Source organism: Urocitellus parryii, chromosome 7, assembly GCF_045843805.1.
Source record: "Urocitellus parryii isolate mUroPar1 chromosome 7, mUroPar1.hap1, whole genome shotgun sequence".
NCBI lineage: Eukaryota > Metazoa > Chordata > Mammalia > Rodentia > Sciuridae > Urocitellus > Urocitellus parryii.
Genome location: NC_135537.1, coordinates 117,399,240 through 117,418,902, shown reverse-complemented (window position 1 = coordinate 117,418,902; position 19,663 = coordinate 117,399,240). Strand labels below are relative to the sequence as shown.

The following is a 19,663-nucleotide window of genomic DNA, read 5'->3' as shown; positions in this document are numbered from 1 at the left end:
TCCCTAGCCATGACTGCCAGTTTCCACCATTGCCACTCCTGTCAGCTTTAAGCCACCTTCCTACCCAGTCTCATGATAACAAGGCACACTTACCATTTCCTGGCTTTCAGGGTTCTCAGCGTTCTCCCTGTGGCTTGTTTTCAGTTTCAGCATAGCACAGAGACCTGGGCTCCGGATCCAGGACAGAAGCCTACAAAAAGATTGAAAAAATGGTGGGCTCCAGGCACCAAGGGAACGTAAGATTGTGGAAGCCCGCCCCCTCATCACCAGCTGCATGAGGATTGGACAGTTCTCACCTAAGAGAGTGATTGGTCAAGGCTTCAGGCACTGCCTCCAACTTGAGCCAAGTGGGTGCAGAATCAAAGTCTGAATGACAGGCTGCTCCATTGTCATTGTTAAAAGATTGCAGATCAGCAGGGCTGGGGATGTGGCTCAAGCTCCCCTGGCATGGGTGCGGCCCGGGTTTGATCCTCAGCACCACATACAAACAAAGATGTTGTCTCTGCTGAAAACTAAAATGTGAATAAAATATTTAAAAAAAGATTACAGATCAGGGCTGACAATATAGCTTAGTCAGTAGAGTGCTTGTTTTGCTTATATAAGGCCATGGATTCAATCCTCTGCACTGCACACATACACTCCCACCAAAAATAAATAAATAAATTAGTAACAGACTTTGGGGACTAGGGTTATGGATCAGTGGTAGAGTGCTTCCCAAGCATGCATGAGGTACTGGGTTAAACACCCAGCAACACATTAAAAAGCCAACCAACGAACAAACTACTAATGGTATTGAGTCCATCTACAAGAAAAAATATTCAAGGAAAAATAAAGACTGTATTGGACTTGTGCACCCTCGCTACAGAACTCATAAACACTTTTTATATATAATTTATACATATATGTCTTCAGATAGTGTATAAAATTCTCCTGTGATGGCTTTTCAATACCTTATATTACAGGTATGCTTCACAACCCTGAAATCCTCCCCACCTTACTTCTTCTTCTTCTTCTTCTTCTTCTTCTTCTTCTTATTATTATTATTATTATTATTTGGTGGCCTGTAAATTGCATTAAATGCCTCTGTATAGGGTTATTTTAAGGCAAAGTTTTCTTCCAATAATAGGACCTAGCCCAGAGAGAAATGCATGGACACTTATAACTGTTTATAAGGTTAAAGCAATTTGTGAATAAATATGTATATATTTTTATTTATGAAAATGAAATCACAATTATTTTAATGTTTTTTAACTTTCCTGTCCTTTGTCTCATAAAAAAAAAAACAGTTTGAGCTTTAAACTCATTAGCAATGTCCTCATATCCTTTTCCCCAAAAAAGTGACTCACAGGTAAAATTCATCTTATTGAGACTCATAAATTTTGGATCCTTTATTTTAACTAATGAAATCTATAGATTTTCTTTTTATTTTCACATTTAAATGAAGCCCACTTTTTATAGCTTTCTTGTTGTGTAACTGATGTCTAATATTCTGCATATTTTACCCCAATTTTGATCACTTTGGACTATTTATGTCTTGATGAAGGGGATCTCAAAGTGGTCATGCACAAGGCAGGAAAAGGATATAGTAAGATGTAAGACTGGTGATTGCTGAGTATGTAGATTTTGCTATACAAAATAAATATTGGTGGACTATATGGGGTAGGGAGAAAAAGAGAAATGAAAAAAAGAGAAACTTGAGCAGTAGACAGGTTCATATGCTATAAGTCTACAAAGATAGCATGAATATAGAGGATAGTGTTTGTGGAAGCAATAATAAAATTTGGGGGGAAAGAAAAAGGTAATTGTTTTTGTAGTTCCCAAGTGAGAGAGCCAGGTGAATGGGTCCTGTGTTCAACTCTTCCCACCTAGGAGTGGAATTTATAGTTCATAGGGTATGTCACAGTAAGTAGTAAAACATCATTTCCATGTACCTTTACACTTTGTCATGGCTACAAGCTGACTTTGACAATTCCAGTCACATTACATCTTTGCACTTGTTCGTTATTCATTAATTAATCCATTCATTCCATTATTTATTTGCTTCTTTATTAATTCACTTTTTCTTTAGTTGTCATTGTTTTTACATTACTGGTGATTATATAATTAAATACATATTCTGAATGTTAACTTTCTCTTAAATAGTGTTTTATGTGTTTATTCATACATTTACTTTTCATTTAAATGTTTTTCCTTTGCCAAGCCTGATTTATATTAGACCTTAATCTTTGTTCATGAAGACTATAAAAAATCACATTATTCCAAATAACTCAAGGATCTATCATCTTGGCAGAATCCTAATCACCCACTAAAGTTGGGTCAACTAAAAGCTGTGTCAAAACTCCTCTTTTTTCTTATACACACCTTAATAAAGAATTCCTCTCTCACTTTTATATATTGGAGAGCAGACTAACTTCCCAAAGCAGCAGTTAATAATGTAGATGAGTTTTCCAACTAGCTCACTATTGCTTTTAAATTATTTACATCCTTGTCACTAAGAGTGTCACTGATTACTTTTTTTATTTTTGCAAGATCTCTCTCTCTCTCTCTCTCTCTCTCTCTCTCTCTCTCTCTCTCATATTACAAATTGAAACCAGATATGCTTTTTTTTTTGCTTAGAAACATGCTCAGCGTTTAATAAAATATTCTATAAATAAAAAGGGTGTTGCTGATTTTCTTAGAGACTAAGTTTCTGAGGCCTGCTGACTTTAATATAATGTTATCGAAGTTATCATATAATATGTGTGTGTGTTTGTGTGTGTATATATATATATATATACACAAGTTATCATATAATATGTGTGTGTTTGTGTATATATATATATATATATATATATATATATATATATATACACAAACACACACACACATACCATGGTATACTCACCAGGTGTATACACAATAACAGTAAAGCAAAAGTGAATTAAAAATGTAATGAATAAATAAGTAAAAAAAATAAAACAAATGAAAAAGTACAAAGATTTTTATGTGACTGGAATTGTCAAATGTTGATTGTGGCTACACAAATTTGCAAAGCTACCTGGAAATGGTTTTATACTACCTACTGAAATGTACTCTGAGAATTGTCAATTCCACTCCAAGATGGGAAGAAATAAACACATAACCCATTCATCTGACTCTTTCTTTTGAGGACTGTGCCAGAGTTACCTTCCTCTTTTGCTTCTACCTTATTTATGTTTCCAAAGAAACTACCCTTACCCTTGAGAAACTAATGTAACTCCATTTTTAAAAATAAATAAATAACAGCAACTTCTACCTTAAGGCCTGACCTAAGGAAGGGGGCATGACCCTTGTCCTTGGAAAAACCCAGAAAGCACTCCTAAGCACATACCCAGCCTGCTGAGTTGCTTGTCTGTAAATAACATGAGATGTCTGAGGTGCCAGATGTCCCTGACTCAGTTAGGCTAGGTGAGGACCCATAGCAACCCCTCTAGCAACCTCCAATCAGCATGAGACAGAGAAAATACCTGAAATGCCAGATGACTCAAGTAGTTTATGGTGGTCAATAACACATTGGAAAACCATGTAGTTTAGCATGTACACCCCTCGTGGTGTAAACCAATCAGTTCAAATGAATCCCACTATTGTACTAACCAATCACCCATACCCAACTTATTCCTGCCATTGAATGTGCTAATCAATGTTAAGAGTTGTTTTTTGCTTTTCCTGCGGTATGGAATGATTTGCTGTGTGCTGTTGTGAGGCATAGAGTACCCTCCCCAAAACCTATAAAATCTCACTGAACAAAGGAGGGGGACTCACTCCCTGGGACTGCTGCATCAGGAACAGTTGTGAGTCCAGGCTTGAGCTTGCAATAAATACTCTTGTGTGATTGCATTGGATTTGGCTCCTGGGTGTCTATTGGGGTCCCAGGAATCATGTTGACATAACACCCTCATGCTACCATTGATCCACCATTAGACTTTTAAAATCTGAACCCTTGAGCTGGTCATTCTTTCTCTCTTTCCTTCACAGCACTTTTTTTCTCTACCCCTATCTACTCCACCAATACTTTTTCGTGAATACTCACTACTACACACTCAGCATCCACCAATCTCACATCCTGACCTGTCCAGATCCTGTCTTTTCCATGGATCACTTTTAAATCCCCTCCACTCAGATATCAATAGTCCAGAGTAAGGTCAGGTTAGGTTGTTATATATGCAGGTTTTTAGAAGTCATTTACATAACAATAAGCATCTAAAAAGTGGGATGTATTTTAGATGAGGTTAAAAAGAAAATCTACACACTGCACTGTTAAACTGAAGTGTCTAAAATTCACTAATCTCAATAATTTGGAAAAAGAAATTCTATAAAAGGAGAGTAAAGAAAATAACGTAATATATAAAAGTGACAAATTTGAAGACACACCAAGTGTATATATATATATCAAAGTGTGTCATATATTTGTGCTTTCAAAAGACAAATTAATTTGAAATAAATGTGGTTAATGTGAGATGTAGTAATTAATCATTTATTAATGGTAGTATACATGCATATGTAGAAAATGCATCTCATATGCTTATGAGTATACAATGCATGAAATAAACTCTGCAGTAATTTATTTTTTTTAAATTCTGCTGACAACACTATAAATACCTACATCTAGGTTTATGTATTACCAAATGTTCAGGATACATTTTATACTTTATAAAGTTCATCACTGACCAACAGACGTTTTTTTTTTCCAATTTTTAAAAGGATTAGTATTTATTTCCAGTTAGAACCTAATTGCTGAGAACCATAGCCAAATTGGAATAAAGCATGGCATTTTTGCCAGAATGGAGTGGTTGAGAGGTGACACCAGCAAGCCATTGAGATGATAATGGTTATGTTAAGCTGTGTATTCAGTTGTATATTAGACCTCTGCTGTCGGCCTTGGCCTGCTACTTTGAAGTTCTCCCTGGGATTCCTGGAGAGTTCCCATTGGTTGGGGAAGTGCGGGAGGAGGGATATCCGGAGGAGGGATTTCCAGTGTGGGGGTTTTCTGGAAGGGCCACATGGGTGGCCTTGGCAGAAAAGCGCACATGCAGTGCCGGTGAGATTTGAAATAAAGTAGTTGCTGTTTGAACCAACAAGGCTTTGTGAGGGCTCGGTTATTCGTGCCCAGCCAGACTGCGGCACATAATGCCATCATTTATTTTTATTTTTGAATTATTTTTAATTATATATGACAGCCTAATGCATTACAATTTGTATTACAAATATAGAGCATAATTTTTCATTTCTCTGGTTTTATACAAAGTGTATTTACACGAATTCACTTCTTTATACATGTACTTCATATAATAATATACATCATATTCCACCATCATTTCTAACCCCATGAACCCTCCCCTCCCAACCCCAACAAGTCATTTTGATACACACTGATGTATGATATGAACTATAGAAAAGAGCCTCCCCAAGGAGGCAACAGGCGCTGGAGGCGCAACTGAGGAGAGGGGATGCCTGCGCAGTGAGGCCTCAGCGGGGCCTACAGGCGTTGATTGCCTGCTCGCCCCGCCCTGCGCCCACCCTACTTCAGGTGCCGCTCATGGAGTAGAAATTGTACTTCCTCATCGCTCTGTACCTATCAGTCGGCTGGTGCTGCAGAGCCACCCAGATGCTGGTGCAGGAGCTGGAGCAGTACCAGCTGTTGCCCAAGAAGTTGGACTGGGAGGGCAATGAGCACAACATGAGCTATGAGGAATTGGTCTTGTCCAATAAGCATGTGGCTCGTGATCAGCTGTTGCAAATCTGCCAGCATATCGGCCCTATGTTGGATGAAGAAATTCCACCAAGAGTCACTTCTTGGTGCAGGAAGGCAGTCTTTGCTACATACAGCAAAAGCTACCTTAATTTGAAGAAATGTTCTCCCTTGTATTAATAGCTTAATAATTACTATAATTGTGATGTAATAAGTATTGTGGAAGAAAGGTGATATGTAACTATAAATCATGCTGTGAACTATAAAATTCTCTGCATTTAGCATAGAACATTGAATCCTATTACATAAGTTTTTAATGAGTTTTTCTGCATTTAAAAAATTGCTCAAGATACAGATGTTAAGCTAAAAAGCTTGAATTTATTATGAGATGTGTTTGAGGTTTTTATGAATATGAATTCTTAATTTTTCATTTTGTAGCTCACTCATAACTTATTGAATGCAATTTTATGTGTCTAATAAACTCTTGAAATGCTAGAAATATTCCTTTGCTATTTAGATTCCAAGAGTCCTTTGTTATAAGGGAAAGTGATTTTCTAAGGTTGGTAGCGGTTTGAAAACAAGCACCAAAAATGTAAAATTGCATGGTTCTTTTTTTACACTATATTTTTTTGGCAAATTATGTGCTAATAAAATGTTTGAAATTGATATTTTTCTGTTAGCTTGATACAAATTGTTGGGAAAAGTATAAACAGCAGCTGTACCCCAGAGAAAAACCCCAACATGGCGCCTAAGGACCTCTTCTTCCTACCTTCCTCTTTTCTGCAGTGTCTTAATGACATATTTTCTGGCCCAAAGCTACCCTGACATTAAGGCCAAGCTTAAGAAGCTTGAACAGGGCCCTGCTACTACTCAGACAGACATCCTCGCGGTCGCTTTCAAGGTTTTCCATGGTAGAGAGGATGAAAGTGAACACCATAGGCAGAGGGCTGAAAATGCCAAATTCCAAATGTTGGCCCAGGTCATTCAGAGAAGATCATCACCACGCCGTCCTAACAAGACACCCCCTGGAGCTTCTTTCAAATGTGGTAACGAGGGACATTGGGCCAGGGATTGTCCTTCGCCTAGGACACCCTCCACCCCCTGCCCAAAATGCCATCAAAAGGGGCACTGGGGGGCAGATTGCCCAACAACCCAGAGGGGAGGTTGGTCAGCCGCCCCACAACCCCAGCCACTCCTGGGCTTGGCAGAGGAGGATTGAGGAGCCCTGGGCATTCCCTCCCAACTATTACCATCAAGAAGCAAGAGCCTAGGGTCACCTTCCTGGTGGATGGACGCTTCATTACCTTCCTCTTAGATACTGGTGCCGCTTTTTCGGTCTTGAGGGAGTATTGGGGTCCTACCACACCCTCAAAAACTCCTATTGTCAGGGTAGGAGGTAAACAGATTTTCCCTCGAAACCCCCCCTCCTTATTATGTTATATGCAGGGATCCCTTTTGTCCTTCACACACTCCTTTCTCGTTATGAGCCATTGCCCCACTCCCCTTCTGGGAAGGGACATACTCTCACTATTGAAAGTCCCATTCACATTTCACCCCACAACTCTCCTACCTCTCATTTCCTCATGATGTTCCTAGGGGCAGATACACCTCCCTCACGCACTCTTCCACAACTATCTGAACCAGTTAACCCTGAGGTTTGGGACACAACTACACCCTCTATGGCTAAATGCAGTCCTATTCATATTGTCTTACGGGACCTTTCAAGATATATTAGTCAACCACAATATCCACTTACAACCACAGCCCTCCTCAGATTAGAACCCATCATTCAGGATTTATTATGAAAGGGGTATCTTAGGCCTACACACTCTCCTTTCAACACCCCCATTCTGGCAGTTAAGAAACCTAACAGGTCCTACAGACTGGTTTAAGACCTTTGCCTTGTCAACTCCTCTGTGGTCCCCATCCACCTGCTAGTGCCCAACCCTTACACTCTCCTTTCTCAAATCCCTGCCATTACTACCCACTTCTCAGTCCTAGATTTGAAAGATGCCTTCTTTTCTATTCCCTTGTCCTCAGAATCTCAGAATATCTTTGCTTTCACGTGGACTGACCCTCAAACCCGCAATTCTCGTCAGCTTACCTGGACTGTCCTCCCGCAGGGATTCAGGGATAGCCCCCATCTCTTTGGCCAAGTTCTTGCCCAGGACCTCACATCCTTTCACTCCACCTGTCCTGACTCTACTCTCCTTCAATATGTCAATGACCTTCCTCTATGTAGTCCCTCTTGGGAACACTCTTAATCCCACACCGCCCAGCTTCTTAATTTCCTAGCGGACAAGGAATATAGGGTGTCTTCCCACAAGGCCCAGGTTTCCCAGTCTTCTGTCACCTACCTTGGTTTTCGCCTTACACCCGGGAAAAAGGAAATAACACTGGATAGGAGGAAACTCCTCTCTAATCTTCTGGTGCCTCATATGAAAGCCGAAATACTATCATTCCTAGGACTAGCAGGTTATTTTAGGGCCTGGATCTCTTCTAGCTAAACCCCTGTATGACCTAGCAAAGGGACCCCCTGGTGAATCTCTTGCCTCCTCCCCCCTGCTACCACTTCCGAAGGCTTCAGCAACTCCTCTTAAAGGCACCCGCCCTTCACCTTCCTGATCCTTCAAGACCATTCATCTATATGTCCATGAAAAAGGGGGACAAGCACTTGGGGTCTTAGGTCAAAACTATGGGCCTACATTTGCACCTGTGGCATATTTGTCCAAGCGACTAGACCCTACCATTCATGGGTGGGCCCCTTGCTTAAGAACTCTGGCTGCTAGACAAATTTTATACAAAGAAGCCTCTAAGCTGACTTTTGGGGCCCCTTTAACTATCCACTCCCCATATCACTTGAAGGATCTTTTAGCTTATAAGGGCCTTCAAACCCTTCCTCCATCCAGAGTTCTGTCACTCCTCACTTCCTTTCTGGAAAACCCTAATATTACGTTCCTCCCCTGCTCTGCACTGAACCCTGCCTCACTGCTCCCAACGACCCCCACATCTAACACACCAACTCATAATTGCTTGGAAACCTTAGATGATTATACCCCCTGTCATTCTTCCATTTCTGAGGGACCACTCACCAAGCCTGACCTTATCTGGTTCACTGACGGCAGTTCCTTTAGGCAGAACGGCACTCATTACTCTGGATACTCTGTAGTTTCAGCCACTGAGATTATAGAGGCCAAAGCTCTGCCTTCAGGAACTACCAACCAGCAGGCTGAACTTATAGCAGCCACTTGTGCCTGCCTTCTAGCAAAAGGCAAATCCCTCATCCTTTATACTGACTCAAAATATGTCTTCCATATTCTATTATCCCATGCTGCAATATGGAAGGAGCGAGGCCTACTTACCACCAAAGGTAATGCGATCACTAATTCGGCTCTTATAACCAATCTGATAGAGGCCTCCCACTTACCCACCCAGTTGGGAGTTGTCCATTGTAGGTCCCATCAGAAGGACGACTCTCTTATCACTGAGGGCAATGCCAAAGCTGACTAGGCAGCACGGATGGCTGCTACCACTTCCAATTATGGCCCCCCTGGGGGACATATAATGGCCACTTTAGACAGCTCATCTGAAGCCCCTACTTCTTCCAGTAAGAACAAGGATCTTTTCGAGTTCCTTCATACTCTATTCCATTCCAATTCTCAGTCTTTGACCCTCTTTTTACAGAGCTTCTTTTCCCTTACCCCCTCTGACAAAGCCATGCTACAGAATATAGCCTCTAATTGTCATATCTGTCAGCGGACCAACCCTCATACTCCTTTAAGGCCCAAACGGTTTCCCTCCCACCAAGCCCAGGGACACATTCCTGCTGCTGACTGACAGGTAGACTTCACCAACATGCCTGCAGTACAGCGCACTAAATACCTCCTTGTCGTTGTGGACACTTTCTCTGGTTGGGTTGAGGCATTTCCCACTTCCAATAAAAAGGCTTCCACTGTAGCTATAATCTTACTGACAGACATCATCCCCAGGTTTGGAATGCCCACTTCCTTGCAATCTGACAATGGCCCTGAATTTATTTCTAGGATCACACAAAAGGTCTCTCAAGCCCTCTCCTTCAAGTGGCATTTCCACTGTCCATATCGCCCCCAGGCTTCAGGGAAAGTGGAAAGGGTAAATCAGACTCTAAAAGAAGTCCTTACCAAATTGACAATGGAATTAAACTTAGACTGGGTCAAACTCCTTCCCTTGGCTTTGCTTTGAATCAGAGCTCTCCCTAAGAAACCATCTTTACTGTCTCCCTTTGAGATAATGTATGGAAGACCTCTCATACCCCCTGGGTTAGTCGTTTCACAAGGACCTCTCACATGAGATTTGTCTTTGCCTCTCGTTTCATCTCCACTCGGAACTCTGGAAATATCAGGACTGGCTTCTTCAGGACCGGACCCAGTCTCCTCTCCAAACACTCCTCCCTTAACACCTGGAAGTCTAGTCTATTATAATACCCCAGAGGAGAAAGGGCCTCTTACCCCCAAATGGGAAGGCCCCTATCCTGTCATTCTCTGTACCCCCACCGCCGCCAAACTCTCCTTACCAGTCAACCGTCTCACTCCCTGGATTCACATTTCTAGGATGAAGCCATATCATCAGGAGGCCCCACCTGCTGACGACAGGACCACCCCAGAGGAACTCCAAGAATCACCTCCTGAACCTCCCCTTTACTCCTGCTCTCCACACCCATCTCACTCCTTTAAGTTGCGGCTCACACGGTGTTCCCCGCAGCCCAATTCCTCTTAAAAAGGCACAATGAGCTTTCCCAACACCCCAGTCTTCTCTCTCTGCTTATTTTTGTGCTCTGCTTGTTTTCTGTGCTCTGTCAGGACTGGTCTTTACCCTCCTCTTCTACCATGTATCGATTCACTCTTCGGGAACGATACTCAGAACATGGCATGCAGAACGTCCGCATAGTGGATGCAACTACTTGCGTCATCCACAATTGCACCTCTATTTCCCTAAAATTGTCACCTTCCAGGACCTTCTTCGTTCCCCGTAGCTGGAACTGGCCTTTCATTTGCTTCCTTTTTGATCAAACCAAAGACTATTGTCATTGGTGGCCTGAGATATATAATGGGTGCCCCTATTGGTCATGCAGGCTCCATGATGAACGCGGTAGCTATTTTTACCACTCACTTGGCTACCCTGAAGGGTGGACTTCTAGTTACCTAAAACGGCATAAAGACTCTTCATCTGATAACAATGGATAGTATACTTTAGATATACCCGACCCCAAGGCCAAACGTTGGGACTATGTTGAGTTTGCTGTCTATGCTCGGACAACCTCAGCCAGACCCACAGGGTGGATGACTGTTGGCCGCACCCTGATTACGCCACCTAAGGCAACCGTCCAGGTAGTCGAACACATCAAGGAGTCAGAATCAAAACTTCGAGATCTTATCCATAGCCCATCCAAAGAGGATTCAGAGCCTTCAACCCCCTCAGGCCCCCCTCCCACATGGCTCAATTTGCTACACCAAACTCTTCGATTATTAAACTCTACCACTCTTTCTGTGCCTACTTCTCAGTGCTTTCTCTGTGCTTCACTTAGTCGTCCAATTCTGGCAGCAGTCCCATTAGCGGCAGGAAATATTTCAGCAAAAACCTACAATTTCTCTAAGAAAGGACAACCCCTACATGTGACACGTATCCCCCTATGGGAAAGTTATTCCACCAATACTTCATTTCCTTTCATCTGTTTCCACCTGCCAACAATGAATCCTTTACCCATTTGTTCCTTGAGCTATAGCACCCCATCGAGCCCTGCGTTTATGCCACCTGGACATTTCCTCTGGTGTAACGGGTCTTTAAGTACCTCAACGACCAGTGTCTCTGGCACCTGTTTCTTGGTTACTGTAGTTCCTCAGCTGTCTTTGTATACTCCTACCGAATTCCTACAGTTGGCCCTACCTTCCCGCACCCGTAGGGCAGTCTTTCTGCCGGTTCTGGTAGGCCTCACTTTAACAACCTCAGTGGCGAGTCTCAGACTCTCTGGTGGAGCTATAGGTCATGCTCTATGGGCATCCAATGACCTTCAACAAAAACTGCAGGAAGCACTAGATACCACTGCTGAGTCTCTGGGCTCCTTGCAGCAGCAGGTTACTTCATTGGCATAGGTGGCTTTACAGAACTGAAGGGCAATTTATCTTCTCACTGCAGATAAAGGGGGTACATGCCTGTTCCTCAGAGAGGAATGTTGCTACTATGTTAATGAGTCTGGGATAATAGAAAAAAATGTTGTTAAATTGCAGGAATTATCTACCCAATTGCTCAAACCCACCTCCTCTAATCCCATAACTGGGTTCTTCCAATCCTCTCTCGCCACATACTTACTACCTATCTTGGGGCCCCTTATTGGGATGCTCCTTTTTTGTGCTCTCTTGCCCTGCATAATGAAGTTCCTTCAAACCCAATTTCTAATCAAACTTTCAACCAGCTTCTGCTTAGGCACTACCAGCCTCTGATGACCGATGAACTCCCAACATCTTCAAGAGAACAGTTCATTCAGTGCTGAAGCTCACTACCAGACACGATGGAATGCAACGGACATCAGATAGTGGAAGACAACGAGTTCGGAGAACCTGGATTCATGAGTCTTTATGTCCTTTTAAGCCTCCTCATGGCCCTTGGCCTCTTCTCTGTCAGTCCCCCAACATGGAACTTCTGCCAAAAATTGACCTTTGCTTTAATTTTTATCTTCATCCTGTTTTTATTCGCTTGATCTTCTTCAGGTGCTGGTGACGTCATGTCAAGGCAATGCTTCTAGTATTTCCTAGACTCTGTTACAGGACCAACAATCTCCTCCATCCAGGACTGGATCGATGGCATCGGCGACTTGTGGCTTCAGGGAACTTTCATAGACTTCACCCCTATGGAAGTAGCTGTCTATAGCCACTGGGTTTTATTTCTGGCTGCCATGATATCCTCAGACCTGCCCCCCCCAACATTCCTCCACTTCCCTTTTAAGGCCCCACACGGCCCCCACAGAGCAGGAAGCAGCCGGATTTGACCAACGACGCCCCACTTCCTAAGAAAACAAAAAGGGAGGAATTTTGGGAAAAGTATAAAAGGCAGCCATACCCCAGAGAAAAACCCCAACATGACACTTAAGGACCTCTTCTTCCTACCTTCCTCTTTTATGCAGTGGCACGAAAAGTTCCCGCCCATGTGAACTCTCCTGCCGGAGCCAATTTCAAATCTCACCAGTAGGGAACCTTAGCCCCAATAAGAACTAATTCCTGGGCTCTGGAGCTGATATCTGGAGGAGCTTGCCAATAAACGGGTGGCCTGCCATTTATCTAAGCCCTACCATCTCCCCTTTAGTTCTACATAAGCACACAGCCTTTTGCAATAAAATTGGAATTCTCCTGGGGAAGTGTCTTTGCATGGGGAATTCTTTCACAAATGACTTAGACTTAATTATACGTATGTGATATGATCTATGTATAATGTGGCTAAACTGCTAATGGGCAAGGTGGTTGGTTCCTCTGATCCTGAGGCTCTTCCCTTGACTCTCTAAGAGCAGTCGCTGGGATGCTCCCTCTTTAGAGGCACCATGAGGATAAAGCTTGACTGAGGAAGAACAGCCTCCCTCTTGGTTCCGCTGCCAGACAGGTTTGTCCAGGTAGCTGTTTCCTAGTGCTCTGTAGCCATGCCACATGTTGGCTCTAATCAGGAAACTGTTGGTATTCTTCCTTTTCTGTGTTCCTATTCATTTGTAATTACTCTGTTGTAGGTGGTTACTCAGTAGTTACTGGGGCAGCATGTTTTCCTCTGTTTTCTGTGTCAAGCTTAATGTTGTTCTGTGATGAGCACTGTTTTAGAACTGGCAAACTTTAGAATAGACTTGGTCAAGTGCATAGGGTAGGGCCCTGTTTCTCTATTGTTTTGTACTGGTTCTATGAGAGGATGCCTGGTAACTGCTCTTTGGTCATGATAGTGGTAATGGATCCATTTATGTAAAACTCAATATGCCTGATAGTTTGGGGCACCCTAGGTTCATGGAGGTTAACTATGATGCTGTCCCTCCCTTGTCTTTTTGAGTTGTGAGGTAGCTAAACTTGAGCACAGCAGATTGCCCATGACCTGTGTTCTGCTGCTGACTCCTAGGAGGGAAGACTTTTTTTCTTCAGTTCTTTTCTTGTAGGTCAGGGAGGGATGGCACTTTTTGAGTTATGTTCAGACTCACAGATCCTACTTATATGCCGTTCTGTAAAAGATTATCTGTGATCCTAAAATGAAGAGAAAGCTATTTAATTTGTCAATACTTCCTAAAGAGAACAAAGTCATGGCAGTACTGGCCAAATTAATTTTAAGACCAAACAACTCAAGGACTTTTATATGTGAAAGAATTAAAATTTTTCTCAATTTTCAATTTTTGAAAAGTTGGACCAGTTGTGATTAACATCTTTAATCTTTAATATTGTATAGTATAATTCTACAAGGAAAAATTAACACTTATTTGGCATTAAATGGGACTTGAAAAAAATCTGGTTTTATGGCCCATTTTTACTAATCATTTGCCTTGGATCTCTTTAATGGTCCTAAAATCTTTGAGCCTCAGTTACCTCACTTGTAAATTGGTGAAAACACCTACCTCACAGGGTTGTTGTGAGGGCTTAATGAGATAATATATGTGGAAAGCACTTTGTGAACTGTAAAGTGCTACACAAATGTTTTTGTTGCTGCTGTATCTGAGATGTCCTAAGTTTTCTGGGTTTTTTTGCCCCCTTCAGAAATAGTGTAATAAATCTCCAGGGCTTTTCTGTTAAAGTATATTATAGTTGGTAAAACTTTGAATAATTCAAACAGTTTACTACAATATAAAAAAAGAAAAGAGTATATATGTTATAACAATATGAACAAATAAAATTTTGTAACTAATAAATAGCATAATAATAATAAATAATAATAATAATATAATAGAAATAATAAACAACTTGCCATTTAGACAACAATAAAGTATACATCTGACACTACTGACATCTTTTCCCAAAAAAAGGGGGGATTATTTGTGGGGAAAAATAGTATTATATGCTTTCTTAATATCAAGAATAAATTATTTTAAAAAGTAATATATATTTCAATATACAAATAAAATAAAACCAGGTTCCATGGCACACACCTCTAATTCCATTGAATTGGGAGGCTAAGACAAGATAATCCTGAGTTTATAAAACCAGCCTCAGAATCTCAGCAAGGCCCTAAGCAACTATGTGTGACCCAGTCTCTGTGTGCCCCTGAGTTAAATTTCCAGTAAGAAACCACACAACAAAAAGAATACAGAGTATTGATAAGGACACAAAACAAATCCTCATGAACTAAAAATGGAGTAGAAATTGCTGTTATTTCTTCATGAAAACTGTATATATATATATATATATATATATATATATATATATATATATATAAAATACTCCTCACCAAGCAGCTTAGACCTGTAGAAATTATAATAAGTGTGTACCATGACAGCGTACAGTTATGTGATAGCATAAGACTAGAGTTGTACTTATCAATAGAGTGGAAGTCTGGGGCCTAGAGGAAAGAGGAGATACATTCAAAAAAATAAAAATAATAAAGTTTGAGAAAAATAGGCTTCTAGAGCCCAAAAAGATTTTTGGTTTAATTAGAGTACAAAATACCACATAAGTATTTTATTGAAGTTACATCTATAAATGCATCACATGTATAACGGCTTTCAAGGAAAATATGTAGAACTTATCCCAAACTAAATAAAAATTTACAAAACCACATAAAATACCATGTGTGTAAATAAAATAATCATTATAAAGAAAACTATTTTAACTCAATTTAATATATAATATTTTCCCATTAAAATTTTAGCATGTTTTTCTTTAAATACAAAAAGAGAGCTGGACATGGTGATACACAATTGTAATCCCAGCACCTTGGGAGTCTGAGACAGGTGTATTGTGAACTCAAAGCCAGCATCAGCAAAAGTGAGGCCCTAAGCAACTCAGTGAGACACCGTCTCTAAATATCATACAAAATAGGTCTAGGGATGTGGCTCAATGGCTAAGTTCCCCTGAGTTTAATTCCCAGTACTAAATAAAAGAAAACAAGGGATTAAAGAACATAAATTTATCTTGGAAATAAAATATGTAAAATACATCAAAACCTTTAATAAAAAAAATAAATAATATAGTTATTATTATGTGACACATTTAATGTATATTATTAAACTATTGCAATAAAACAGACCAATAAATCATACCATGAATCAAATATGAAACCATATGTATGTCAATAGTATTGTTAAGAGCAATAGAAAAGTGTATGTAAAACCAACCATATGAAAAATAACATTAGACATGAATGAATGAATCTATCCAACCTAAAGTTAGAATTGGGACCTAGTGGCAAAGTTCAGTTAGAGTGTGTGTGCAGAATGTGCAAGGTAGTCAGTTCCAACCTTAGCAACACTATAAAAGGCAAATGTTAAGAGGGAATGATGTTGAAAATAAAGCAGAATATTAAAATGAGACACTCTCCATCTATAGATACATTAAAAAAAAAACTACTATGAGTGTCTCTTTGAAAAAATCATGAATGAGTAGAGAGATCTAGATACACTGGATATTAGTCCTGTCTTGAGCAAGGTACCACATTTGGGGCAAAATCCCCAAATACCATCATCACCTATAGTAAAAAGAAATGTGAGAGAGGGGCTGAGGATGTAGCTCAGTTTTTAGAGTGCTTGCCTTTTATGCACAAGGCCCTGGGTTCAATCTCTAGCACTATTAAAAAAAAAAAAAGAAATATGGGAGAAGTGATACTAAAAAAAAATGTGGTGATATCTAGGAGCCATAAAAACCTTCACAAGTGTTTCATCAGCTGTGATCAAGACACAGAAATACCCAAATATCAAAGGTGTCAATTTATCTTAAAAAACATCTGCAAGCATATTTTCCCAACTGCTGTTGCTGACAGATGAAGTTCACTCTAGCTTGTATTTTAGGTGAAATATTGAGGAATACAGTAAACTACTCTTAGTTTGAGTGAGATTTTAGCACTTCCTTAATCCTGCCCCAACCCTGACACACTAGTAATAATGCCAGAACTACCAATTGCTCCTAGAAAAAGTGTTTTTTTTTTGTTTTGTTTTATTTTGTGTGTGTGTGTGTGTGTGTGTGTGTGTGTGTGTGTATGTGGGTACTGAATGTGTCAACTTTAAAATATTTTGTTTATGTTTCTATGTCCTGAAGTTCCAAGCTCTGGAACACAAGGTGACTGAGCTTATGTAAAACTTTGTAGATTTCAAACAAATGAGTTTACATTCTTTTCACACCATTTTATGAACAATGATACCAAACAGTACTTCAGAAAGGAGGTTAAAAAACAATGATCCCTGTTTTTTCCAACAAATCTTTACAGAATAGTCCTATATTGGCTACTTCATATAAACTTTCCACAGGGATAAAATGCATCAGTCAAAGAGATGTTCTGTAGCCTGGGCTGTGTTGTTGAAAAGGTTATTATAATAATCTGAAAGAGCTAGGTGTGGTGGCAATTATTCTAGAGGTTGGAGAGGCTGAGTCAGGAGGATTGTGTATAGAAAGGCAGCCATAACAACATAGCAAGGCTATAAGCAACTTAGTGAGATATTAGTGATATATCATCTGTCTCAAAAAAAAAAAAAGAAAAAGAAAAAGAAAAAAGAAAAAGGACTACGGACATAACTCAGTGGTAAGCACCCCCAGAGTTCAATTCCTAGCACCAAAGCACACAAAACCAAAGAAATATCTGAAAGATAGTAGGGATATGTGTATATATATAGAGATGAAAATTTTGGTTACAATATAAAGTTAATAAAGATACTCTTGAAAAAACTATCGTGGTTCTTAAAAGCTCAAAATAAAAATGCCACATAATCCACTAATAATAATTTTTTTGAAGCAGGGTATTATTGTGAATGTCTGTACTCCTAGAGGCTCAGGAGAATGAAACAGGAAGAATTTAAGTGCAAGACCAGCCTCAGAAACTTGGTAATAGCTTAAGTGACTGACTCAGTGATACCATGTCTTATTTAAAAAAAAAAAATTATATATATATATATATATATATATATAGATAGATAGATAGATAGATTATATATATATAGATAGATAGATGTAACACAGTGGTAAAGTGCCTAAACAAATAAAAATAAATAACAATTCTTGGTTAAAAAAAATTCCCTATATTCCAGTAATTATAATTCTGGATATATGTCTAAAGAAATTGAAACACTTTTGTTAAAGAAATTATTTCATTTCCATTTTTATTGTAGGTTTATTCACAGTATCTAATAAAAGAAATCAAATAAGTGCCTTTTAGATGCAAGGTATTGATGAAAAGGTTCCTTCCAGCTGCAGATTATCCATCTACTTGCCTTAAAGGCTACATACTTATAATTCAAACTGCTTTCTAAAAGGTAAGACTCAGATACTTATTTTTCAGAGTACTCCAAGAGATTTTGGTACCTATGGGCAAATTGTATAAGACTTTTCTAAAACTAAGGAGTAGGTAAATATTGGAGTTTGAAATGTTGACAACACACAGTAAATTTCTCAAGGGGGAATCTTAACTCAGACACTGTAATAAGGTGTCTGAGTCTGGGGAAGAAAGAGGAAGTAAAATCAGAGTATGAGATAAAACTAGACATTGCTTCACTGATTTCTAGATTATTGATTTAATCCAAACAGATATTGGAAAAGGGTTAAGGCTATGAATTAAAATTTATCTAAAACAGGTATTAAAAAGTACCAGGAAAGAGCTGAAGGTGTGGCTCAGTGGTACAGTGCTTGCCTAGCATATATGAGGCCTTGAGCTTAATTCTCAGCACCACATATAAATTAATAAAATATAAGTAAATATTAAAAAATAATACCAGGTAATGGTTCGGGGTTGTGACTCATTGGTAGAGTGCTTGGCTAGTATGCATGAGGCAGTGTGTTCGATACTGGATCTACATTAATAATAATAATAATAATAATACTGTGTTCATCTACAAATAAAAAAAATATTTTAAAAAAGTATAACAGTGCCATGGCCTGTGATTTTCTAATTAATTGTGTTCTAATTAAGCCCTTGCAATTGAACTTGCTTGTAATTTAAAGTCCAGTTCCACTTTTATTCCCTGCCACAGCAGAACAAAAGAGTTTGCTTGAATATTAGGAATGCTTCTAAATGTCATTTTCATGAACTTGTCTTACATATTTAAAAACTCAGTTGAAGCAAACATGATGGCACAGGCCATAACCCCTGTGGCTAAGGAGAATTATACGTGGGTATCATGATTTCAAAGCCACTCTCAGCAAAAGGAAGGCAATAAGCAACTAAGTGAGACCCTCTTTCTAAATAAATACATGTGGGATGGGGAATGATACCAGATAAACTCATTTTTGTGTGCCATCTTAAAAGTTTACAGATGTTTTTCAGCAGACATGGAAAAAAATTATTTAAAATAGGTTTTAGGAAAGGTATCCTGACTACCACATGGGTTCACTTTCTTTTTTTCCATGACCCATCTTTCCTCTTGCAACTTTGTTGAAGGTGTTCCCAAAAGTTGGCATTAAGGATTTTACATTAGAAATTGGCCTTTAAAGGTGCTCATTAACATATCTTCCAGTTAGCCTCCAGCTGTGGTAGAATGAGGTTAATTATCCTGATTACACTGTCATTTTACTATCCCTTCTATTTTATACTTATTCACTATGAAAAAAAGAACTCTGGATTTGAATATGTAAACAGAGAGCTAGAAAACTAGGGGTTTATTCTCAGACCTAGGAAGAGCTAAGCTGAAGTTCTGGAATTTATATTGTTGTTCTGAATTTGTGATACTGCTTCCCCTACATTTAAAAAGCTCAGGAGTCATGAGGAGCATTGAGTTTAAATTCCAGCATCAGCAACTTAATGAGGCCCTAAGAAACTCAAAGCGACCCT

At 39.6% G+C, this 19,663-nt stretch overlaps 1 protein-coding gene and 1 pseudogene across 1 annotated transcript in view; one reads left to right on the top strand and one right to left on the bottom strand.

Annotated features, from left to right (window-relative positions):
* The window catches only part of LOC144255848 (uncharacterized), an 88,473-nt gene that overhangs the window by 29,843 nt on the left and 38,967 nt on the right, over positions 1–19,663 (bottom strand). Inside the window, exons 3-4 of the mRNA XM_077800860.1 lie at positions 297–512; positions 94–190 (exon numbers count right to left, since the gene is read on the bottom strand). Of these exons, the coding sequence (XP_077656986.1) occupies positions 94–190; positions 297–512 (313 nt within the window). The remainder of the gene's footprint in view (positions 1–93; positions 191–296; positions 513–19,663) is intronic.
* LOC113178249 (bromodomain and WD repeat-containing protein 1 pseudogene) lies at positions 5,046–5,864 on the top strand (annotated as a pseudogene).